Source organism: Naegleria lovaniensis (genome assembly GCF_003324165.1).
Source record: "Naegleria lovaniensis strain ATCC 30569 chromosome Unknown tig070, whole genome shotgun sequence".
Lineage (NCBI taxonomy): Eukaryota > Heterolobosea > Eutetramitea > Acrasida > Naegleriidae > Naegleria > Naegleria lovaniensis.
The window spans coordinates 36971-58294 of NW_025407893.1; the positions used below are offsets into that span (position 1 = coordinate 36971).

A 21324-nucleotide genomic window follows, 5' to 3' on the forward strand; every position below is an offset into this window, starting at 1 on the left:
CAATATTCTCGTTTTGTCTATTGTTGACCACCCTTATATAAATTCAAATAATATCGTGAGGTAATTAATCTCATCACTTCATTGGTTCCTTCCAAAATGCAATGCACACGTAAATCTCTTAAATATCTCTCAACACCATATTCATTCAAATATCCATATCCTCCAAACATTTGAAGAGAATCATTGACCACATCAAAACATTCATCGGTAGCAAATCTTTTAGCCATTGCACAAAATGTAGTTGAATGTGATGATTTCTCCATATCTAATTGAGCAGCTGCTGTTCTCACCATTAATCGAGAAGCATGAACTCGAGTAGCCATATCTGCTAATTTGAATTGTAAATGTTGGAAATTAGAAAGTGGCTTTCCAAACTGTTTTCTAGTGTGTAAATATTCACCTGCCATGTTCATGCATTGTTGAGCACCACCAACACTACATGTTGCAATATTAATTCTACCACCATCAAGACCTTGCATGGCAATTTTGAAACCTTGTCCAATTTCACCTAAAATATTTTCTTTTTTCACTTTGACATTGTCCATAATGACAGCACGAGTGGGTTGTGTATTCCTTTTTTAATCATCATTCAAATAATATTCCATAACAATATATCCGTACATTTCAGCCACAAGAGTATGATTTTTAAATGAACAATATATAGTTTTCAATTTCCATTCCCAACATTAGCAATAGGAAAATAGTTTTCAAATTCCACCAATATCAACAACATTAAACATGTAAATCCATCAATATCAATATGAACAAGTCCAAATGTACATACCATCCTAATTTCACTTCATTCTTACCAAATGATAATCCAGGTGTGTTCTTTTCAATAATGAAACAAGTAATGGCATCAGCACTCGATTCTTCCTTCTTTGAGCTTGAAGTGCCGTTGCTCACCTTGGCCATGACCAAATAAACATCACTACTTCCACCACCACTGATAAAAGCCTTCTCTCCATTCAACACATAACTCTCTCCATCCTCACTCAATACTGCTCTTGTTCTCAATGAGGCAGCATCACTTCCACTATTAGGTTCAGTTAAACAATACGATGCAAACTTTTCCATACTACATAACGCAGGTAAATAACGTTCCTTTTGTTGTGGAGTACCATATTGGTCAATCATCCAACAACACATATTATGAATGGTGAGATAGGCTGTGGTAGAGACATCACCCTTTGCTAATTGTTCGAAAATGATACTTGCATCCAATCGAGAAAGACCTGTACCACCATAATCGGTTGAGACATAAATACCACCAAAGCCTAATTGTGCGGCTTCTCTCAAGGTCTCCATTGGAAATGTTTTATTACGATCCCATTCCGAGACAATATGTTCTTGAAAATGTTTGTTGGTAAAGTCTTTGGCAAGTTGTTGGTATTCCAATTGTTCGGGAGTGAGATTGAATTGTTCAGAATGAGTAATGAGTTCTTGATTGGCGGATGAAAGAAAGCGTTGTTGGAATGGAATAATGACAGCCTTCTTCAACAATTGAAGTGCTGATGGTTGCTTGTTGATGGCTGAGGAAAGATGAATGAAGGATTGTTTCAACATTTTTTTCAAGGGCAAAGTTGGCTTGTTGTTGTTGAGACCGTGTTTACAATGCTGCGGACAGTAGTGTGTGAGGGGAACAAGACTCTTTGAGAATTCTCGTTATTAAATGTCCAAGTTCAGCTCGTGTTTTTATTCTTGTTCTTCGTCCACAACATAATCATCTTCCTCATCTTCTTCATTCAAGAATAATTCCTCATCAATTTCATCTTCATCCACATATTGCTGTGCAGCTTCTTCACCAATTTTACTAATCAATAATTGTTGACGCTCTTCAAAGATTTGCCTTCCAGTCTTGGCTCCAGGAAATCGTTTTGCTTTTTCTGCTCTTTCTTTTTCCATAACTTTTTGTTGTTCCTGAACAAACTTATCACGCCATTCTTTAAAATTTTCGGGAGTGACTGGTGTTCCTCGTCCAATATTCGAAACTAAAACTTCAGAGTCCATTGTAAATCTATCCAAAGATGAGTCATTGGCTGATGATGAGGAAGTACCCGAGGCTGATGATGTTGCTGTAGTCGACTCGGATGATGATTGTTCTTGTTGATACTTGATGAGAAATTCCTGAATGGTACTAGCAAGAGTAAAAACACAAGAGGTACCCATAAATTGATTAGCAGTATCTACCAGTAATTCTTTCAATTCATTCATTGTACGATTGGTAATATTTCCTCTTGTATTATAAATATCAAAATGAGGTATTGATGAGCTCGGATAATCATCATGATACGTTACTTCCAAAGTAATTCCAACATCATTGACTTCAGTTTCGGATTCAACAGTATATGGGAATATTTCAATTTTAAAATGAGTATCGGAAAGAAGTGTAAGTTCAGTAGGATAGATGGATTGAAGAGCCTCAATTTCCAATTGTTGTTCTTGTTGGTTGGATGACATTTTTTTTGTGATGTAGTTGCCAAGTGTGGCTCAGTAGTCAAACCTCGACTACGGCAACCTCTGGTCGAGGGTTCAGTTCCGGTCCCCTACCGAATTGTTGAAGGTGGCTTCTGTTCGTAACGAAGTTTCTACGCTCTGATCCTGGAGTGCCTGCTAAGGAGACTGCTCAGCCCTGTTCCGTGCCACTGGCGCAAAGTCTAATAAATATCAAATTTTTTTTGTGATGTTTCAATCCACAATAGACCGTGATGCAATTCGGCACCTACCTTGTATTGACAAGAATTGGCCAGAAATCCAAGCCTTTTTGTTGGCAAATTCCACTACTTTTTCGTCTAGTTAGAATCTCAATGGGATTCTTTGTACATATTTCTTAAATAAATTTTTTTTGGGATGTTTGCTTCCAACAAAAACCATTTTAAAAATATTCTCAAATCTCTCAACCAGTTGGTGTTGTTGTTGCAAAACGTTTGAATTTTGATCACATTCACATCATCATGATCAGCAAAATTAAAAACTTCTTTTCTTCTCCGAGTCGAACCAATGAATCGGATCAACAATCCGACATGGATCGTGTAGGTTCTGCTGCTTCTTCCAAGAGTGGTTCTAAAAATAAGAATAACAATGATCGCATGTATCGTCCTATTCATGCAACGAAACATCAACAACAACAACAACCCTATCATATTTATTTACCTTCTTCCATCCTCTCTACCACAACAACAACAAGTCGTGAATTTCATGTCATGAAAACCAATACATATTATGGACATTCTTCTTCGCAACTCAACACCGACCCTGAAGGCTTTATCAAACGATCATGTTTTCATTCTGTAAAACTTCCACAAGATTTCAGAAACATTGCACAAATATTATGTGTCTCTCATAGAATTTATGTTCTCGAAGCAGGTAGTGGTCGAGTCCATGTCTATGATATTGATAATAATTCATCAAGTTTTGTTACTCCTGTTGGATATATGATGAAATTTGATGGAGAACGATTAAAAGTAGTTGCCATTCGAGGTGATACTTATGGAATGCTCTATTTGGTCTATGATTCAACATTGAATCGATGTGTCTTGTATGGTGGAGATCAAAATCATTATGACAATGTTGGAGTGGATGTTCCAAAACATTCCAAGAATTTAGATTGTGCACTAGCTTTTGATCCATATTGGGATCAGAGTGGAGGTATTGTGAATCGAGAGATTACTCATGTCGAATGTGCCTATTCATTGAGTTTTTGTGTGACCAATCATTGTGAAATTAGAATTAGTGGTCAAGTGATTTGGTGTCGGTAAGTGAGTGGTGTGTGTTTTCATATATATTCACTCGGGACACAATGAATGGCTCTGATCTCTCTCTTTGAACTCTAATTGAACTTTAAAATTTCTCGATTGGGCTCTATGTGTACATGTATGTGCACATATACACACATTTTTAAACCAACATATGTTACTACTACATGTTACTACTACTACATGGCATGAATGATTTGATACATTGATAAACACAACTACATGCCATTTTGATACATTGGCATGAATGATTTGACACATTGATAAACATTTCATTATGGTAAATACACAAACATTTCATTATGGTAAACACAAATATTTCATTATGGTAAACACAAATATTTCATTATGGTAAATACAAATATTTCATTATGGTAAATACACAAATACAGACCTGGTAACACATCTACTACTTGGAAAGAAATTGTATTTACAACACGAAGACCAATTATTGATTTACAAACTCATAGTTTTGGTTTTGTTGCTCTTCTCGATGATTCGACTATTTGTGTGGGTGGAAGTAATAATCACTATGAAAACATGCATTCTGCTACAGGAAGTTATATTGATATTCAGTATATTGACAATTTGAATTATGTTCCAAAACAAATTTATTGTACAAGTTATACAACGATCGTTAGAACGAGTGAAGATAAATTTATTGAATATGGAAGAGGGTTTGCAAATCGATCCACACAAACACCACCAAATGGAACACCGTTTGTCATTGATAGTACTGCTGCACCAAATTATTCGAAACAATTTGAATCAAATTATGTATTGGATGAAATTTATTTGAAAGGTTCAATGATCGCATCATCGTATGAGAAACCAGATTTATATTTTTTATATTCTGAAGGAGGAGTGAATGGTTTTGTGAAATTGAGTGATTATTTTGATCATTCACTTGTTATGAATCATCGAGTGAGAGGTGCTTGCAATACGTCATGTTTTGTTCTCTATGTGACCTATCCTGATACGAGTGCTACATTCACACACATGCACAAGAAATTATTTGAAATTTTATGGAGAGAAGATGCTCCATTGAGCGATGTTCACATTGTTGTGTCTGATCATCATTATGCTCGGAGTGAGAGTACGTACTCTAGGGAGGAGGAGTCGAATGACTGTGATGAATGATCACAAGGTTGCATCGTAGCACGTGGTGGTAGTGGTGGCGATGGTGGTGTTATCGTAGCACGTGGTGTTGTCTTCAATGCATTGAAGAGTAGATTGATTGTTAAAATGTCTTGTTGAAAAGACGAATAAATTCTTCAATTTTGTAGAAAGTAGCAGCAGCAAATTTATGTGTGATTACAACTATTGGCTCAGTGATTCATCCGTTTGCAATTTAGAAAAATCCAAGTCATGCGAAGTATCCATCTTATCTTCAGTCGTGAAGCTTGAGGAAGGAGTTGCAGTTGTACTACTAGTCGTATTGCTGTGGTGTGTTTGTTGCAACAACTGCTTACTCTGAGAAGCGGTTTGCATGTGATGAATATTTGCAAGGCTATGTATCACACTGTTCATCACATTGTTTGCACTGTTCATGACTTGATTCATTGAAGTAGTATGAGCAGTATTATTATTATTACTCATCACATGCTGAATACTTGAATTGGATGATACTAAACTTTTGAAATAATACAAATCGACTGATTTCACAGCAATAAATTCAACATATTCCAATCTCATCATTTTCAATAACAATACACAATTATATCCATATCTAATGGGTAACAAAATACACCCAGCATTATGACTTGCACAATCAATGCACCATCTCAAATCATATTTCACTGAATGATCGTCATGCAAATGAATATCCATATTTGGTATTTCAACATTTAATTGAATGGAACCAGTAATAGGAATGTAGAGTAATGGTTTATCATCAATGTATTCACTTTCAATTCTAAAACAGTCACTCCAATTCTTTGTTTGTGACTCGTTGTCATAAACACATGAATTTGAAAAGTATTTGATTCGATTGGCATGTCTTGTAATTTCCATTTCTAATTGTTTGGAATTTCCAATTCGAATGTGAAAATAAGAATTTTGATTGTTGGGCACGGTATTGCAACATTCAGATAATAATTTCATGGAATGAGCATCTACAAGAAATTTCAAAGTATTCTTTGGAATGTTTGTAGAGGCAGAGGATGGAATTTGAGTGATACAATGATTATTGGTATCATTCAACATGATGTTGGATGATGATTGATTCATCAGAGTATTATTATTATTATTAGTAGTAGTAGTAGTAGTAATGGTGTTACTAGTAGTATTATTAATATTATTATTAATATTATTATTCATATTCATATTGGAAGAAGAAGAAGGTTGAATGTTTGTAAGATCTGCCACGACTCGATTCTTGGACAATGTTTGAAGACCATAATTATTCGTTTCATCAAGTACTTGAGAACTTGTTGTTGTTGTTGTTGTTATGGGTGTCACCATGGTATGGTTCATCATGATTGTTGGCGCTATAAGAGTGGTCGGACTTGTGGATGTGGAAAATGTCGTGGAGTGAGTGGTGTTGCTAGTGGTGGTTAATTTGTGATGAAACGATTCTTCTTCATTATTCGTCACTAGTGCACCACCACCACCACTGCTCGTACTAGCAATCGTAGAATGAACATTTACAGCAGAGTTATGAGCAGAAGGTTGAGTTGGTTTTTGTACTTGTTTGATACTAATTTTTGAATGTTGTTTGTTGAGAATGTGATCTGGTGGTAAATTTGAATACTTGTTGTTGTTCATGTTGTTGTGAGGATGGTTCGGAGTACTAGTTAGAGGAAATGATGAGGCTATTGTTGAAGGATGATTTGTGGAGGGAACCATGGGTGGTTGAGAATGAGTATTAAAATTATTGTTGTTGTTGCTTTCCATTTTGTTTTGTGGTGTGTTTGTGGCTTGCATTTTTTTCAAGAATTCTTTTTGGCAGTTGACATTTTTGTGAATTAGGCAAGATGAGAGTATGGAAAATAGTGCTGGTGATATAAATTATGATCGAGTGAGTTTTAAAATTTCAAAAATACTAGTGTTTAATTCATGTCACACACTATTTGATAAAATTCCTATCGTACAATGCACTAAATCTATAGGCTCTATTTTCAGTATAAAAAAGTCTCAAATAGTCTTGTGGAGTGAGAAGATCCTTCTTGGTGATTAATCGATTTTGATATTCTTCATTGAGTTTTCTTTTTTGAAGAATGGAATATGAATTTTGATGAGAAATATTCTGTTGAATGAGTTCATCAAGTGATTTAGAAGTGTGGTTAGAATGGTTGAGGTCTAGATCCTTATTCACAATATAATTTTGAGTCAAATGTCGAAATTCTTCATCTCTTGTACTTGCTATTTTCAAATCATACATTAAATCATTGGAGACCTTATTATTTCTAATTAACTCTGAGATGGTATCATATTTGATTGAATGTAGTTGCAAATATAAAAACCATAAATGTTCCATATCTATTTGCTTTCCATTCCGAAGTGTGAATATATGTGAGTCTAATGGGTGTATTAAATCTTCTTCTGGAGTATTGGGAGGATTTGAATCTAATTTCATTTCTTGCCAATAATCATGCCATTCTTTTGAAAAATTAAAAGCATTTTCATTTAATAAATCAAATTCAGATTCAAAAGGATAGGGAGTGTCAAATTTCACTAAAAACGCAGTCTCTTTTTTATGATACAATCTACTTCTAAATACGTTTGTTAGATCAATAGCTGGAATTCCAGTCCAATAACTGATGGTTTCATCTGCTGATGACTCTTTAAGATCAAAATATGCGAACACCACAACAGACAAAATTCCTGCAGAGGCAACAGAGCGAAATGGTTCAGGAATTTTATAAAGGAATCTTGTTATAATACTCACTCGGGATGAACAAGTTGATGTAAAGGATAGAAGAGCCTCTTTTGAAATGGAATTGGAAAAGGTACTAGGTGTGAGGCTTGAAAGGAAGGAATAATAAGACTTGAAGGATGATAATTTGAAGAGAGGAGAGAACCATGATGAAGTTGTTCTATGATTGGTTGTTGTTGCTGTTTTATTGTAATTGATAGGGTTGGATTTTAAAATCGGAGATGATGATTTCGGAGAGCATGTTCGTTCGTTGGGTTCGTTGGGGTCTGCTGGTTTTTGCATTTTTTAAATGTATTTTAATCTGTGCGGAGAGACTTTTCAATGAATCGAGATGTGTTTTTCATAAAATTTTATAATTCTCGTCCTTGTCATGGTGCTCCTCAACAATCACTTGCGAGATGGTTTCTTCTTTCTTGAATTTCTATCAAGTTGCTGTATCGTTGTTGTTCTTTGTTCCATCACGGACAAGTAAACTTGATGCATATCATCAGAGATGTTCAAATGGTTCTGTATCCATTCCCATACTTGTTTGATGTGATAAGGTTTGTGAAAATTTTTGGAAATACATGCACCCAATTCCAGTAACAATTGCACCATTTGTTTCAAATATTCTCTATCAGAGAGCTCACAAATTGTTAATTCTTGAATTCTCTCAACAATGTTTTTCATATCCAAATACTTGTCAAAGAGTATGTCTAACTCTTCCAGCGACAATAGAGGAGATAGATGTTGTAGAAATTGTCTATTCTTGGTTGATTTACATCCACTCTTTAACACTTGTTCAAAATCTTCATCTGTATAATATTTATGTATTTGAAGGAATGTATTGAATGGAACAATGAGAAAATCATCATTTTCAATTTCAATATTGAAAAATGAACAACGACGTGTACTTGTAGTGATACTCGTTCCTTTGGGATGAGACTTGTTCGATGCAGTCAAAACGATATCATTCAATTCCATTAACATTTTTTCTAAAAATTTTGAATGATAAATTTTGATTAAATCTCCACTCCAGTGATTTCCATGACGTTGTGGTCGTTGAGTAGATGAATAGTTCAATAAATATTCCATATTTGGATACTTTTGATAGATGGAAATAAGAGATTGAATATCATCATTACTATACCATGTAAATGCATTATCCAAAGTTAAATTTAAAAATTGACTTTGATAATCATATTCTTTCCATTGTGTATACATGGTGGATATAGAATAGTAATCTTTGTGTTTCTTCTTTTGTTGTAAAATTGCTTTCAATTCCTTATTTTTCATTCTACTTAGAATATTACTATTATAGTAATCAATATCAATGGATGAATTTCGTTTCATATGAGAGGATACTTTAGTAGCCATTGTGAGCTTTTCGTGAGCAAATTGTAACACTTTTTCTTCAATAGAATTTCTTATTAAAAACTTGTAAACATAGACTGTTTTTGTTTGACCAATTCGATGACATCGATTTGTAGCTTGATCATCATTGTGTGGATTCCACATCATATCAAATTCAATTACAACATTAGCAGAGACTAAATTCTATGGAATGATTCATGCATGTATCAACAAGAATCTAGATCAAATAGAGTAAACTTACCAATCCCAAACCACCTGCTTTTGTGCTCAATAGAAATACAAAATCTTGAGAATTTTCGTGTTGAAAACTTTCAATAGAAAGTTCACGTTCTTCCATCGATTTGCTACCATCTAATCGTTGATATCGATAATTCTTACAAATGAGATAGTATTCAATCATATCCAATGTGGTTGTATATTGACTAAATATAACAACCTTATTTTGTTCACTAAAATGTTTTTCAAGTAAATAATCCAACACAATAAATTTGCTACTTGTTTGAATGACTTTCTTTAACATGTATTCACGAGTGAGAGTCGAGAGAAATTTGGAAAAATATTGAGAATTAAAGATGGGATCTGTTTCAGAAGCGTAAGCAGGTGTCTGGCTTGTGGATGATTTGGTTGAGAGGTCATTACTAAATACGTGTGAGCTCTTATCTAATAAATAAATAAATGGATGATTGGCAATTTTCATACAGTCAATCACATTTTGAAGAGAATTCTCTGCGTCATCTTCTTCTTCCATTTGTTCTCTAACAAATCTGAAACAATCTTCTTGAAGAGGAGTGGGCTCTAATAATAGAATATATTCTTCTTTAGGTTTGATGACATTGCTTAAAACTTCTTCTTTGTTTCTACGAAGCATAATTTGTTTAATTCTTGATCCAAATTCCTTGATATTCGTTTCATATAATTTTTTAAAATCTTTGAGAGAGTCATTGAAAGGTTTTGTTTGATTTAAAAATTTCAAAAGAGAATAAAATTGTGATAAATTATTTTGAAGTGGTGTTCCAGTTAACAACAGAATGGCCTCAGATTTGAGTTGTTTCATCTTTTTGTAAACCTTACTATTTTGATTAGATAGAAAGTGAGCTTCATCAATCACTATATATTTCCAATAGATTGTGTCAAATACATGTTGACGAGAAAGTGATTCCTTTGTTGTAATGACAACATTAGGTAATAGATATCTATTTTGAATAGATTCATCTACAAACACAGCATATTTTTGAAGAGCTCTCTTTTTTTCAATACTTCCATAATATGCTAGAACATTAATGGGTTCAACTTGCCACTTTTTGAATTCATTGACCCAATTACCTAGAATAGATTTTGGTACAACAATGAGAAAAGGTCCTTTGATTTTTTCAAACTTGATTAAATAATTAATGGTTGAAATGACTTGAACAGTTTTACCAATACCCTGTTATTGAGATGATCGTGCGAATGGAAAGTAATGGTAGTAGTAGTAGTATTGCGGATAACAAAAGGTCAAACAGAATATTCAGAAAAGAGCACGTATGATACATACCATATCATCTGCAAGAATGACATTCTTCCTTTCTAAATAGTTTTTCAATAACCACAAAACCCCTTCTGTTTGGTATTTATGAAGCGAAAGTCCACTATTGTTACTATACATGGTGAATAAAAATATGGACATGTCTGTTTCATCAAAAGTATTGGGACTAGTTGGTGATTCACTTGATGACGAAGACATTAAATATTTGTTTGCAATTTTATGATTATACTCTTCAATTAATGGTTCAGTAATTCCAAATTGCAATTTGTTTTCATCATCGTTAGGAATGGAAATGACTTTGTTAGCCTTGTTGAGTAATGTAATAGTTCTGGAAGTTACTTTGAGAATGACATCCAATTGATGAGCCTTTGAGTTGAGATGGGTTTCATCATCATCCGATAATTCATCATCATTTTCTTCATCGGAGGTTTGGATGGTTTCTTCTTCATCGGATTTCACTCTTTTTGATGATTTTAAATCACTGCTGTCGGAAGTGTTGTTGGGGGTATGAGAGCGTTTGTTTTGAGTCATTTTTTTTTGGCGCAACAACAATAACTCGCATCGAGTAACCACTCGAACCAGGTTGTCATTGCTAAAATTTATTCAGTCCTATATCGATGTTCAGGAGGTGAAACACAGGTCACAGACTGGTTGGTTCATTGGTCGGTTGCATCAAAAGATTTTTAATTTACTAATTACGACCTCGAGAGTATCAGCAAGGCCATTACTTTCATTGTTGTTTCTAAAACAATTTCTAATTAAAAGTACTATATCTATGAGCTGCTGGTGGTATTGAAGAGTTCACTGAATTGTAATTATGATGTTCTTCAACAATTCTAGATTTTCTTCTTCTCATCCATTCACATCCTCGATCGAATAAAGCTCCAATAATTGCAATCACAAATAATCCAAGTAAAATACTTCCACCAATAGTGACAATGATATAACATGGCAATCCAAACATGGAGCAAGTATAGTCAGGTGTAATTTTTCCACACGATTGTTCACAATAAGCACAAGGACAAATTAAAGAGCATTGAAACAGAGTGCCATTGTAGTAAGATAATTGATCACTCACTGGTTTTTGTTCTTGTACGTTCAATCTTTGTAACAAGTTTCTCACTCTCTTTCTATCTTGTGTTGCTGATCGAATTTCCTTCTTGTAATCATTTTCTGTTAAATCATCATAAATATCTTCGACATCTTTTGGTACTCGGAGTGGTTTCAATCTTTTGGTAATTGTAATTCTTTCATGGAGAATGCCACTTGTCGTATCAAACGCATCGAGTTTTTGAAAAACATAGGTAATGTTTGGATTTGGTGTTGATTTTTGAATAAGACCTTGAAGAAATGCTTGAACGTTAGGATATTGTTCTTTGACTGGTTGTGCTGCCATCTTGTCATCTTTGCAATTCGCCCATAAATCATTTTGGAAATCAGTAGACAGATAAAAATCTACTTGTGCAATATAGTCTTTGTATTTAGGAATTGGATTCATGGCAGAAATAGCAACAAATGTATCTTGTTGATTATTGCATGTAAAGTCACACCACATTTTCTTCATATTCAAGACACATGCTGGACATCTCCAAAATCTTTTATCATGAATTCCAATCATTTGACGTAATGACCATTGTTCATTTGACCATTGTCAAGAATGTATCACAATCCAAAATCATTTTCATATGAGAAAAAAAATGTCAACCTACACCATATCAAGCAACACAAAATTGTCCTTCATCTTGTCTACTTGTGTGGTATTGCAACACACTGTTTGAGAAGCTAAATGTGGACACATTGCTGATAAAACATTTTCATAATCGCTTGGTAAATGAAAAGGTGTTTTCCAAGGAACGGTTGGATAATCAGTTCCGTTTTGGAACCCGTTAGAAGTCATGACACATCCTCCGAGAGTCAATTGTACCATCATCATTGTCAATACTATTAATGTGAGAGAATAAATTAAAAAGATTTTCATCGGAGATGGAGCGGTGTTGTTGGTGTGTCGGTGTTGAGATTGATGAATGAGAAGAGGCATTTTTTTTAAGGCTTTTCCTTGAGGTGCGTGTTTGCATGCAAGAGGGTCAGACTTGGAGTACTCTCACACGTCCCAACAAATATGATGCTTCAAAGGAACACAAGTGTGCAATGAAAGGCATGTCAGCATACCATTGGTATCTGTATGTTGTATTTATACAACTCAATATTTTGTTTATTTACAATTTAAAACGGTGCTTCGTTCATGAATTAGTTCAAAAAATTGTCAAATAAATCGAATAATGGTTTGTTGTTACCTTTGTTTGCAATTTGTTGTTTGAGATTGAGAATTTTGTTTCTGAGCATTAAATTTTCGTTTTGGACTTGTTGCGAATGATTTCTTTCTTCGTCTAACAACATGGTTAACGTTTGAATTTCTTCTGATTGTCGTCTTGTGAGACTTTCTAATGTTTTCAATCGTTGTTCCAGTTCTTCATTGTTCTTGACCAAGGAAGGTACATTGAGTGTTAATAATGTTTGATTCGATGAAGTCTGATTCAATACTTGCTTGTTGTTGTCCATAGTTGTGGGAAGAGAGACAGGAGTGGATGTTGTCTGAGCCTTGGTATCACTTGTTGTTTCAGCTTGATTCGATTTCAATTGTACAATGGTTGCTTCATACATGGCATACGATGCCATCTTGTAAGAATCTCCACTAAAAACATGGTTGTATGTTTCAACTGAACTCGTTGAAAATAATTCTTTCAAATGATTGTCAACATCATGAATGTCTTTGAACAAGTAAAAACCACCTCCTCCTCCTTTTTCAAATCTTCTAGGATGTGAATCGAATATATACCAAGAATAGAATTTTTCATTACTGCACTGTCCATCGTGTAAGATGGCAATGGTTTCAGGAGGTTTGGTCAATACGACAGCTGTAATGTGCTTATCGTTTTGTAGTGAGTGTACTTCAATTTCCTTCAATAATTGCATGAAAATATTATTGTCTCTTAATTTACCAATGAACATGGATTTGAGTTCGAGATTCTTCTTGTAATGATCCACACTATTGTATACTTCGTCACATGAAGTGTATCCCACTCGTCGATCATTACAAACACCAACTGTCATGATATGTTCGATATCAGAAATTATTTGCTTTTTAAGTTCATCAACATAGGCATCTAAACTGTTGTCGAGATGTAGACCACTCTTGGTCATAAATTGTTCATCAATCACACAACAATAGTGTCTCATTCTCTTGTAGTTTCGGAGGAAATGTTCAACGGCTGCAAGACAAATATAGGTACATGATGCTTCACCACCTTTATAACTGAATTGTGATTTTGGAGAGAGAATGGACTTGTCATAGTATCTACCGGCAATCCGTGGTGATTGGTTATTATTGGGAGAGGTAAAATTGGAGAATGGATTGAACATGGTTATATTATTGTTGGTATTGGGAATCAATGATGTTGATCAAATACTGTCCGTGAAGAAGGCTTTAATTTGTGGTGGTTTCGACTGATTCACGCAAGCGTCGGAAACGAATATAACAGCAGCCTTCAATTAATTTTTTTGTTCGGAACTCAAATGGAAACTGGATTTATTTTGGTCTGAGCATTGAATGGTCAGATTTTGCAACAACAATGTAGTCATTTTAGAATTGGCGCAGATGGCCAAACGAATTTGCAATCAATTCCAAAGCTTGTTTTGTTTTACCCTCCACGATCAATACATAGAGTTGTATCAAATAAAAATAAGGTTTCACTTCAGAGTGCAACGTTTGAGGGTCACTCGTGATATGATTCAGCGTTTGTTGAGCTTTTTCATAATTTCCTTGAATCACATGTATGACTGCTAAATTCAATAAGAGACCAAATTGTAACGTGGAATTATCTTGCTGTTGTTGCAAATATGACAATAGTGTTTGCAATTGTTGAGGTGAAATCAATTGAAAAATCTTTTCAGATTGATCGGTCGTCGTCAATGCTTCAAATGCATAACATAAAGCAATAATAGTATATTGAATGGGACATATTCCTATGGATATAGAAGTATTATTGGAATACGCCAAGGAAAGGGATAAGATGGTTTTGCAATGGGAGAGTGATAACAGTGGATTGTCTAATGCGAGTGAAACATAGGCCAATTTCAGGGTAACATTCATTAGAGCTTGTTGTAATCGCACAAAGAATGAAACTTGGTAATGATCCTCATTAGTAACGTTCTCTCCCATTTGATATCGTTTTTTAAATTCATTAATCATCGTTTGTAAAATACTGAGGGCATTGTGAAAACATTTTTCTGCCATTTCCAATGACATTTCTTCAAGGACTTTCGGAGTGAATCTGTCATTCAGTAATTCTAAATGATATTTGTTTTGCTTCATCATTGGATCTTCGTGTCTAAGTAGATCAGTAGGTAAACAATGTTTAACACACCACATAAGTAGGTAAACAATGTTTGACACACCACATAATCACTACTTACGTTTGAACAAATTCTTTTTGGGTTGAAAACTTCTTCACTCCTAACTGATTTCCCAGAACAGGCAATGAAACAGTTGGACTATTAGATAGACTATTTGTCATTTGTTGAAACGTTTCATGAATATCTTTCTTGAGTAGTCTTTGATTTTCACACAAAATACATTCACCCATTCGAATCCAAATATATGGATTGTCATACATTGATAGAGATGCTTTGTGGAAGAGTTCATAGGGCTCAAGGAATGGATTGTTTTGCGAGAGACATCTAGCAACTTGTTCAATGTTTTTAGATTCTCTCAAAAGTAATTGAAAGGCGAGATTGTATTGAGCTTGAGCGTTTCCACTTTGTGAGGCCTTTGAAAAATAAAATTGAGACATTATTGATGGCTCCTTGTTGTCCATATGCAGAAACAAACAACCAAGGTTATTAAAATAAACCACTGGTGAAAGTCTCCCTCTGTGTTGTCCCAAAATTTCAATACATTCTTTCATCATTTGTGAGAAAGTTTCTTCATTGTTTGATTTCTTGGTAATTTTTAAAAAACAATCCAATAGGCATAATTTAGTTGCCATCAAATCGTTAATATATTTGTTTTCGTTGTCCTTTGCAATAGCATTTTTAATAATCTGATTGGCAGAGTTTATATATTCAAGTGTTGTACTCCAACTCTCCTTTCTTAGAACAGATATTTTAGACTTGTAGTAGAAAATGTTGAATTTAGATTCTGTGATTGAAAGCTCTGTAATGTTCAATTGAGGGAGAGATGGAATAGAGCTTTGAATGATGGACTGAAAGTTATTATCAATATATTTGATAACAATCAGTGTCTTTTCAACGCACTTCATGACATCAATATAAATGTCTAATAATAAAAAGCATATTTTCAAAACTAAAAATTCATCATATTTCAATAACTGAGTTGTGTGTTGATCGTTCAGATCTAAACTCTCAAATAACGGTTCTAATAACTCTAACACTTTTTTATACTTTTCTTTTTTGTAGTATAACACGGCTTGATTATAAATTAAAATAGGAAATTGATGATTGGAATGTTTTTTTGTAGATTGTTTGATTTCTTCCAATTCTAAGAGTAATTTTTCTTCGGAAAATTCATTGTATAAATTACTACTATTGATCTCGCATAAATATTTGGTGATGGCCATATTATGTTTAATTTTGAATATTTCCGTTGTGTTGGTTGTATTTTTCAATAATTTGTTTAAATTTTCAATACACGATTCATATTCTTTCTTGTTGAAGTGGTACATAGCCAGTTGGTAAAAATCCATGGAAATGGATTGTTGTGTTGCATTGGAAAGAGATGAATGAGGAGACTGAAGAATTTTCGGAGGTGAAGCCGATGAGAAGGATGAAGCTGGGATCATTTTTGATGACGCGATAAAAAAAAATGCTTTCAGGCTCTTCATCCTCTTCGCCCTTTGTGCCCACAAGCTTGACACCATCGGGATCATCATCACAGGCTCCCTCTTCAGTAGATTCCTCTTCAGCTCAATCAAATACTACATCAAATGATTGGGATAAGATTAAAGAAGTTATTGCCAAATTGGATAGAGAACTTAAAGATGTGCAAGATCATGGTGTGGTTCATGCCCTTCAAATGAGTGATAATATCATTGAAAGAAGAGAAATCTTGAAACATGCCATGTCATCATTAAAATCGAAAATTCAGGAACAAGGTGCTCTCATCAGTAAAGAGGGTTCAGACAAGACACAATATGAAAAACTAACACAACAATCCAAGTCCATAAGAGAATTTAAAAAGATTCAATTCCAAGAAAAGGAGTTATTAGATGTTATCAAAAAGTGTAGCGAAAAAACTGTTTCTCATTTACAACTGTTTGAAGTCGTAGAAAGAATTCTCAACAGCGTTGCAAAACAAATGAATGAATTACTAGGCCACGAAGAATATGCATATCAAGACATGCTTGATCCATTGAGTAATACTCATATTTTCTCTTTAGGTTCAACATTGTTAAACTTGGATATTGTCTTTTCTCCTGACAAGAAAACATTGACTAGTGTTAGTTTTCAAAAGACTAAAAAAGATTCGAGCAGCTCAAAGGAAATCAAGGCAATCTCGGAAGATTTAATGAACGCGCTTGTGAGAGATAACCTTATTGAAGTTTTTGAGAGCAAATTACTTGCTGTTTGCAAATTATATCATTTAGTATCAACCCGTACGAACTGTATTGTGACAGACAAGAGTTCTTTGAGACCAGATTCTAATTTAACATCTTCCTCTGAGACTTTCTTAAAAAGCACAACAGTGATGAGAGAATTCGAGCATTACATTATACGTGAGAATAATTTTCCATCAGACAAAGTATCCATGAAATGTGATGGTATTTGGATCAACTACTATGGCGATAAGAATATAATTGTAACACTGGAGGCATGTGGTGGAAATGCTCTGAAGCAAACTTGTCCTGTTATGATATTTAATCCTCCTGTTTTCGTTCCACTCTCTGTGGCACGACAATTTAATTTCTTAAAACCTATTTCCAATACATTGCACAAGACAACAAATACACTCCCAAGTGAAAATATTGGAATTGATACTCAACAGACTGGCATTACTGAGTGGTCAAGTGAAATAATTGCGAGCGATCCCTATACCCAACCAATCACCCGAGAATTGGAAGCGTTCCAAAATTGTTTACTCCGAGGATTCAAAACCAATTCTTTTAAAAAGGTCCAAGACAGCACTTATCACTTTGTAGCAACTCAAGAAGTTTATTCCGACAAGAGGCTTGTCAGTTCTGCAGGAGTCATGATTAAGAGAATTCCATTTTTAACGTTCCCTCAAATGAGACAAACCATTGCAGAGGTCAAGAAACAAATGATATTGAGAGATTTAATGTTGTCATGTTTCAACTCAGAATCAACCATAGAACAGCAGCAAAAGAGCTTACTAACCAATCCAACATTCCAACACCACCACCATCATCATCATCACATGTACGATGAAAAGATCAAAAAGGTAGAAGTTGAATTTTCAACATCAGATATGGCCATTTATGTTAGAACGACCAATGATTTGGATTTTATTGTTTTTAAAATTGAGGTCGATGCATCGACTTTAGAACGAGTAGTCGTGTATTGGAACGAAGAACAGCACGACTCACTCACAAACATACTTGGCAAAACCATGAGCGTACCTATTATGATTCATTACTTTTACACAAAGGTTGTAATGAATGATGAGACGACTGCATAATAATAGTCGTCGCTATCTTATTTTCCCACACCTTACTTGTGTATCATCATCTCTCCAACGTAGTGATGGCGATGGAACGCGCCAAAAATTTACGTTTTTTTGAATTAAAAAAAATGAAGCAATTCAAAAAGCAGTACATTGTGGGATGTCGAGAACAAGGAATTGAACCACACCCAACCATTGTTAATCTTCCTGACGATGATGATTGTACTCAGACTTTAAATTTGGGAGAATTAACTCTTGGAACTAAGAATGGTATTGCTATCGGACAAGCACTGCATGGAAACCAAACATTTACTTACATCAATCTAGCAGAAAGCTATATGGGCGACTCTGGCGTTGATTCAGTGTGTCAAGGTTTAATACAGTCTCGAGTGATAGAATCGATTGATCTCAGAGGTTCCAATCTGTATAGATCAAGCGGATTGGCACAACTCATTAGCAAAACATTCAGTCTAAGAGAATTAAAATGTGAGTGGAATAGTTTGGGAGTGTACGAAACTGGTGTATCGGAAATTGCTGAGGCTTTAAAACCCAACAAATCAATCCAAACTTTGGATCTTCGAAACAATAAGATTACTCCAGAAGGTGCCAATGCTCTTGCAAATGCAATCAGAGTGAACAACTCCCTGCAGTCGGTTGACTTGAGATGGAATTACATTGGTGTAAGAGGAGGCAAATACATTCTTGAAGCCCTTCACGAAAATTATATGATCACAGATTTGAAGGTGGGTTTACTCATACAATAATATGAGAATTATGTCTTACAAAATTATTTAGCTCACTGGTAACGAAGTTGACTTTAAAACGCTTCAAGAAATTGATAAAATTACAAGAAGAAATTATGACATGCAAATAACCAAACAAAAGGAAACTGAGATGTCCAGTAGGCTAAAATCGGAGATATCCGAGATGAGTAACATTCAAAATGTATGTTTTCTTACAGTAATGTCAAGTCACTAACCTTCTACAACAGAGACGAATTGAAACGTTACAAACACAAGTCATCACACAACAAAATACTTACTCGAGTCAAATACGAGGTGCTCACGAACAAATTTCTGAGCTGGAAAAACAAAATATTCGCTTAATTTCGGACTTGAAAGAAACAAAGGAAAACGAACAACGCTACTATAGTAAAATGAAGGAATTTGAAGAAAAGATTTTGCTTTTGGAGCAGAATTTGGCTCATGAAACAAAGAGCCATATTGAAACTAAAAAGAATTTAAGGGAATCCACAGACGAATTGCAAAAGTGCAAAGAGTTGATCGATGACTTACAAAAAGAAAAAAGTAGAAATGAAGCAACGATCAAAAAGCTCAATGAACAGTTGACCGTAAAGGAGGAATTGTTAGTGGGCACCAATCAAAAACTCTACAGCGCCCAAAACGATAAAAGCGAGTTGAATGCTCAGCTTATTGACACTCATCGGCAAATTGAAATATTGCAAAGCAGTTTGAGATCCTTGACCTTAATTGAGCAAGAATACAGCAAAATACGACAAAAGATTTCAGAAATGGAAGTGGAAAAGGAGAGAGCTCTCATTGATCTCAAGAGCAAGTGCGACGAAGACAAAATTCACTCAGAGAAGCTCTTTAATGAAAAGTTACAATATGAAAAGGAAAAGTTTAACCAACTGGAGAAGAACATGAACGACTGAAGAACAAATGCAAGCAACTGGAATCAAACCTCACAAAAGTAAATGAGAAAATTCAGCTCATAGACAGGCAATTAACAGATACCACCAATGAATCAGAACAAAAATCTCTTTTGATTAATCAATTACAACTCAAACTAAAAGATGCAGATGAACAAACAGTTAAGAGCGCGGAGAAGCTTAATCAACTCTCACTTAATCACAAAAAGGAGCTAGATACTTATCAATTTAAGCTGGACTCGAAGGAAACTCAAGTAACTCAATTGGAAAAAGAAGTGAGGCAGCTGCAATTGGAAGCAGTAAGGTTGAAGGAGCAGCAGGATAAAAACTTGTATACTATTGAATCTAGGATTACTCAAGAACTTAAATCGATTATCAATGAGTTGAAACGATAAACCTAAGTCCCTATATTTGAGAATTATTTTTGAGCATTCTTCTCCTGTTCTCTAATTCTTCATCTTCTTTCTCGATAAGTTCTTTGTACTTGGTTCTCAACGAAAGGCAAACTTGTCGAGTGAGTCTATAAAATAAAAACATATTCTTTGTCAACTTGATATGATCATACATGGTACATGGATCTGAGTTGATAAAATGCAAAACATCTCCCATGTTATCCATTTCCAAAAGATGTGATTCATAAATTTTCAAATAACTTAGCACTGTTCTGAAAAGAATTTTGTTTCCTTCAGCAAAGACCAAATCAAGAATTCTCATTGTTGTTTCTATGAGAGTGATCGCGACAACAAGTTCAAATGCCATGAATTGTTAAAGAATTTTCACATACCTATAGGAAAAATGTCAACGAACACACGCATAAACCAACCACTACTAAATGCCGTACAATCTAATTTGAGCTTTTGGAAGTGAGCATGCATTTTAGGTAGTCGATTTTTAATCAGTTCATCTAAGGCTCGAGAATCAATTCTAGAGTTTGTACCCATGATTATCAATGAATATAACAATGATAATATTCAATGCTATTCCAATGATATTGAAACTACCTACCGTACTCCTGTCAATTGTGGATTATAAAAATTTTTTGGTAAAATTTCTTCCACAAGCTCCACAAATAACCAAAAGGCAGTTTCTTCATCGCAATGTAGTAAGAGCATGGCAACAATATAATTCCTATATGAGTCATATGGTTATACATGATATGGTTAATATGGTTATACATGATGATTTTCACAATATTCACAATTCATTATTGAATTCAACAAACACAACTATAGATACCTACATGGATTGAGTATAACTTATATATGGAGATCTCCATGAGAATGCAATTAAAATTCTCTTCAATTGTTCTCTTCCTTTAGAATTTGCATGTCTGAAAAAAGGATGATGAGGAAATGTTCTTGATAAATCCAAATCAATTTGATGTTCAGCTTCGTTATAAATATTTTGATGAACTTGTAACATTTTCTGATAATATCCTTGATTTTT

The 21324-nt window shown here is 34.4% G+C and overlaps 12 protein-coding genes across 12 annotated transcripts; 3 read left to right on the plus strand and 9 right to left on the minus strand.

Moving 5' to 3' along the window:
* Positions 1–17: 17 nt before the first annotated feature.
* C9374_013671 (uncharacterized protein) lies at positions 18–1566 on the minus strand (the record flags this gene model as incomplete). Its single annotated transcript, XM_044689573.1, has 2 exons — positions 18–573; positions 785–1566. The coding sequence occupies 2 exons, from the start codon at positions 1564–1566 to the stop codon at positions 18–20; spliced, it is 1338 nt and encodes a 445-aa protein (XP_044541838.1).
* A 129-nt stretch (positions 1567–1695) lies between these two features.
* Positions 1696–2460, minus strand: C9374_013672 (uncharacterized protein; the record flags this gene model as incomplete). The annotated part of the gene is made up of 1 exon (XM_044689574.1): positions 1696–2460. The coding sequence occupies one exon, from the start codon at positions 2458–2460 to the stop codon at positions 1696–1698; it is 765 nt and encodes a 254-aa protein (XP_044541839.1).
* A 494-nt stretch (positions 2461–2954) lies between these two features.
* On the plus strand, positions 2955–4895 carry C9374_013673 (uncharacterized protein; the record flags this gene model as incomplete). The annotated part of the gene is made up of 2 exons (XM_044689575.1): positions 2955–3754; positions 4148–4895. The coding sequence occupies 2 exons, from the start codon at positions 2955–2957 to the stop codon at positions 4893–4895; spliced, it is 1548 nt and encodes a 515-aa protein (XP_044541840.1).
* A 180-nt stretch (positions 4896–5075) lies between these two features.
* On the minus strand, positions 5076–6650 carry C9374_013674 (uncharacterized protein; the record flags this gene model as incomplete). Its single annotated transcript, XM_044689576.1, has 1 exon — positions 5076–6650. One exon carries the CDS (start codon positions 6648–6650, stop codon positions 5076–5078), a length of 1575 nt encoding a protein of 524 aa, XP_044541841.1.
* Positions 6651–6822: 172 nt separating this feature from the next.
* On the minus strand, positions 6823–7914 carry C9374_013675 (uncharacterized protein; the record flags this gene model as incomplete). Its single annotated transcript, XM_044689577.1, has 1 exon — positions 6823–7914. The coding sequence occupies one exon, from the start codon at positions 7912–7914 to the stop codon at positions 6823–6825; it is 1092 nt and encodes a 363-aa protein (XP_044541842.1).
* A 105-nt stretch (positions 7915–8019) lies between these two features.
* C9374_013676 (uncharacterized protein) lies at positions 8020–11041 on the minus strand (the record flags this gene model as incomplete). The annotated part of the gene is made up of 3 exons (XM_044689578.1): positions 8020–9168; positions 9227–10411; positions 10520–11041. 3 exons carry the CDS (start codon positions 11039–11041, stop codon positions 8020–8022), a joined length of 2856 nt encoding a protein of 951 aa, XP_044541843.1.
* Positions 11042–11264: 223 nt separating this feature from the next.
* On the minus strand, positions 11265–12548 carry C9374_013677 (uncharacterized protein; the record flags this gene model as incomplete). The annotated part of the gene is made up of 2 exons (XM_044689579.1): positions 11265–12105; positions 12220–12548. The coding sequence occupies 2 exons, from the start codon at positions 12546–12548 to the stop codon at positions 11265–11267; spliced, it is 1170 nt and encodes a 389-aa protein (XP_044541844.1).
* Positions 12549–12757: 209 nt separating this feature from the next.
* C9374_013678 (uncharacterized protein) lies at positions 12758–13930 on the minus strand (the record flags this gene model as incomplete). The annotated part of the gene is made up of 1 exon (XM_044689581.1): positions 12758–13930. The coding sequence occupies one exon, from the start codon at positions 13928–13930 to the stop codon at positions 12758–12760; it is 1173 nt and encodes a 390-aa protein (XP_044541845.1).
* Positions 13931–14150: 220 nt separating this feature from the next.
* On the minus strand, positions 14151–16251 carry C9374_013679 (uncharacterized protein; the record flags this gene model as incomplete). Its single annotated transcript, XM_044689582.1, has 2 exons — positions 14151–14898; positions 14984–16251. The coding sequence occupies 2 exons, from the start codon at positions 16249–16251 to the stop codon at positions 14151–14153; spliced, it is 2016 nt and encodes a 671-aa protein (XP_044541846.1).
* Positions 16252–16391: 140 nt separating this feature from the next.
* On the plus strand, positions 16392–18221 carry C9374_013680 (uncharacterized protein; the record flags this gene model as incomplete). Its single annotated transcript, XM_044689583.1, has 1 exon — positions 16392–18221. One exon carries the CDS (start codon positions 16392–16394, stop codon positions 18219–18221), a length of 1830 nt encoding a protein of 609 aa, XP_044541847.1.
* A 113-nt stretch (positions 18222–18334) lies between these two features.
* On the plus strand, positions 18335–19881 carry C9374_013681 (uncharacterized protein; the record flags this gene model as incomplete). Its single annotated transcript, XM_044689584.1, has 3 exons — positions 18335–18949; positions 19002–19151; positions 19198–19881. 3 exons carry the CDS (start codon positions 18335–18337, stop codon positions 19879–19881), a joined length of 1449 nt encoding a protein of 482 aa, XP_044541848.1.
* A 402-nt stretch (positions 19882–20283) lies between these two features.
* Positions 20284–21300, minus strand: C9374_013682 (uncharacterized protein; the record flags this gene model as incomplete). The annotated part of the gene is made up of 4 exons (XM_044689585.1): positions 20284–20600; positions 20663–20802; positions 20884–21006; positions 21119–21300. The coding sequence occupies 4 exons, from the start codon at positions 21298–21300 to the stop codon at positions 20284–20286; spliced, it is 762 nt and encodes a 253-aa protein (XP_044541849.1).
* Between the last annotated feature and the right edge of the window lie 24 nt (positions 21301–21324).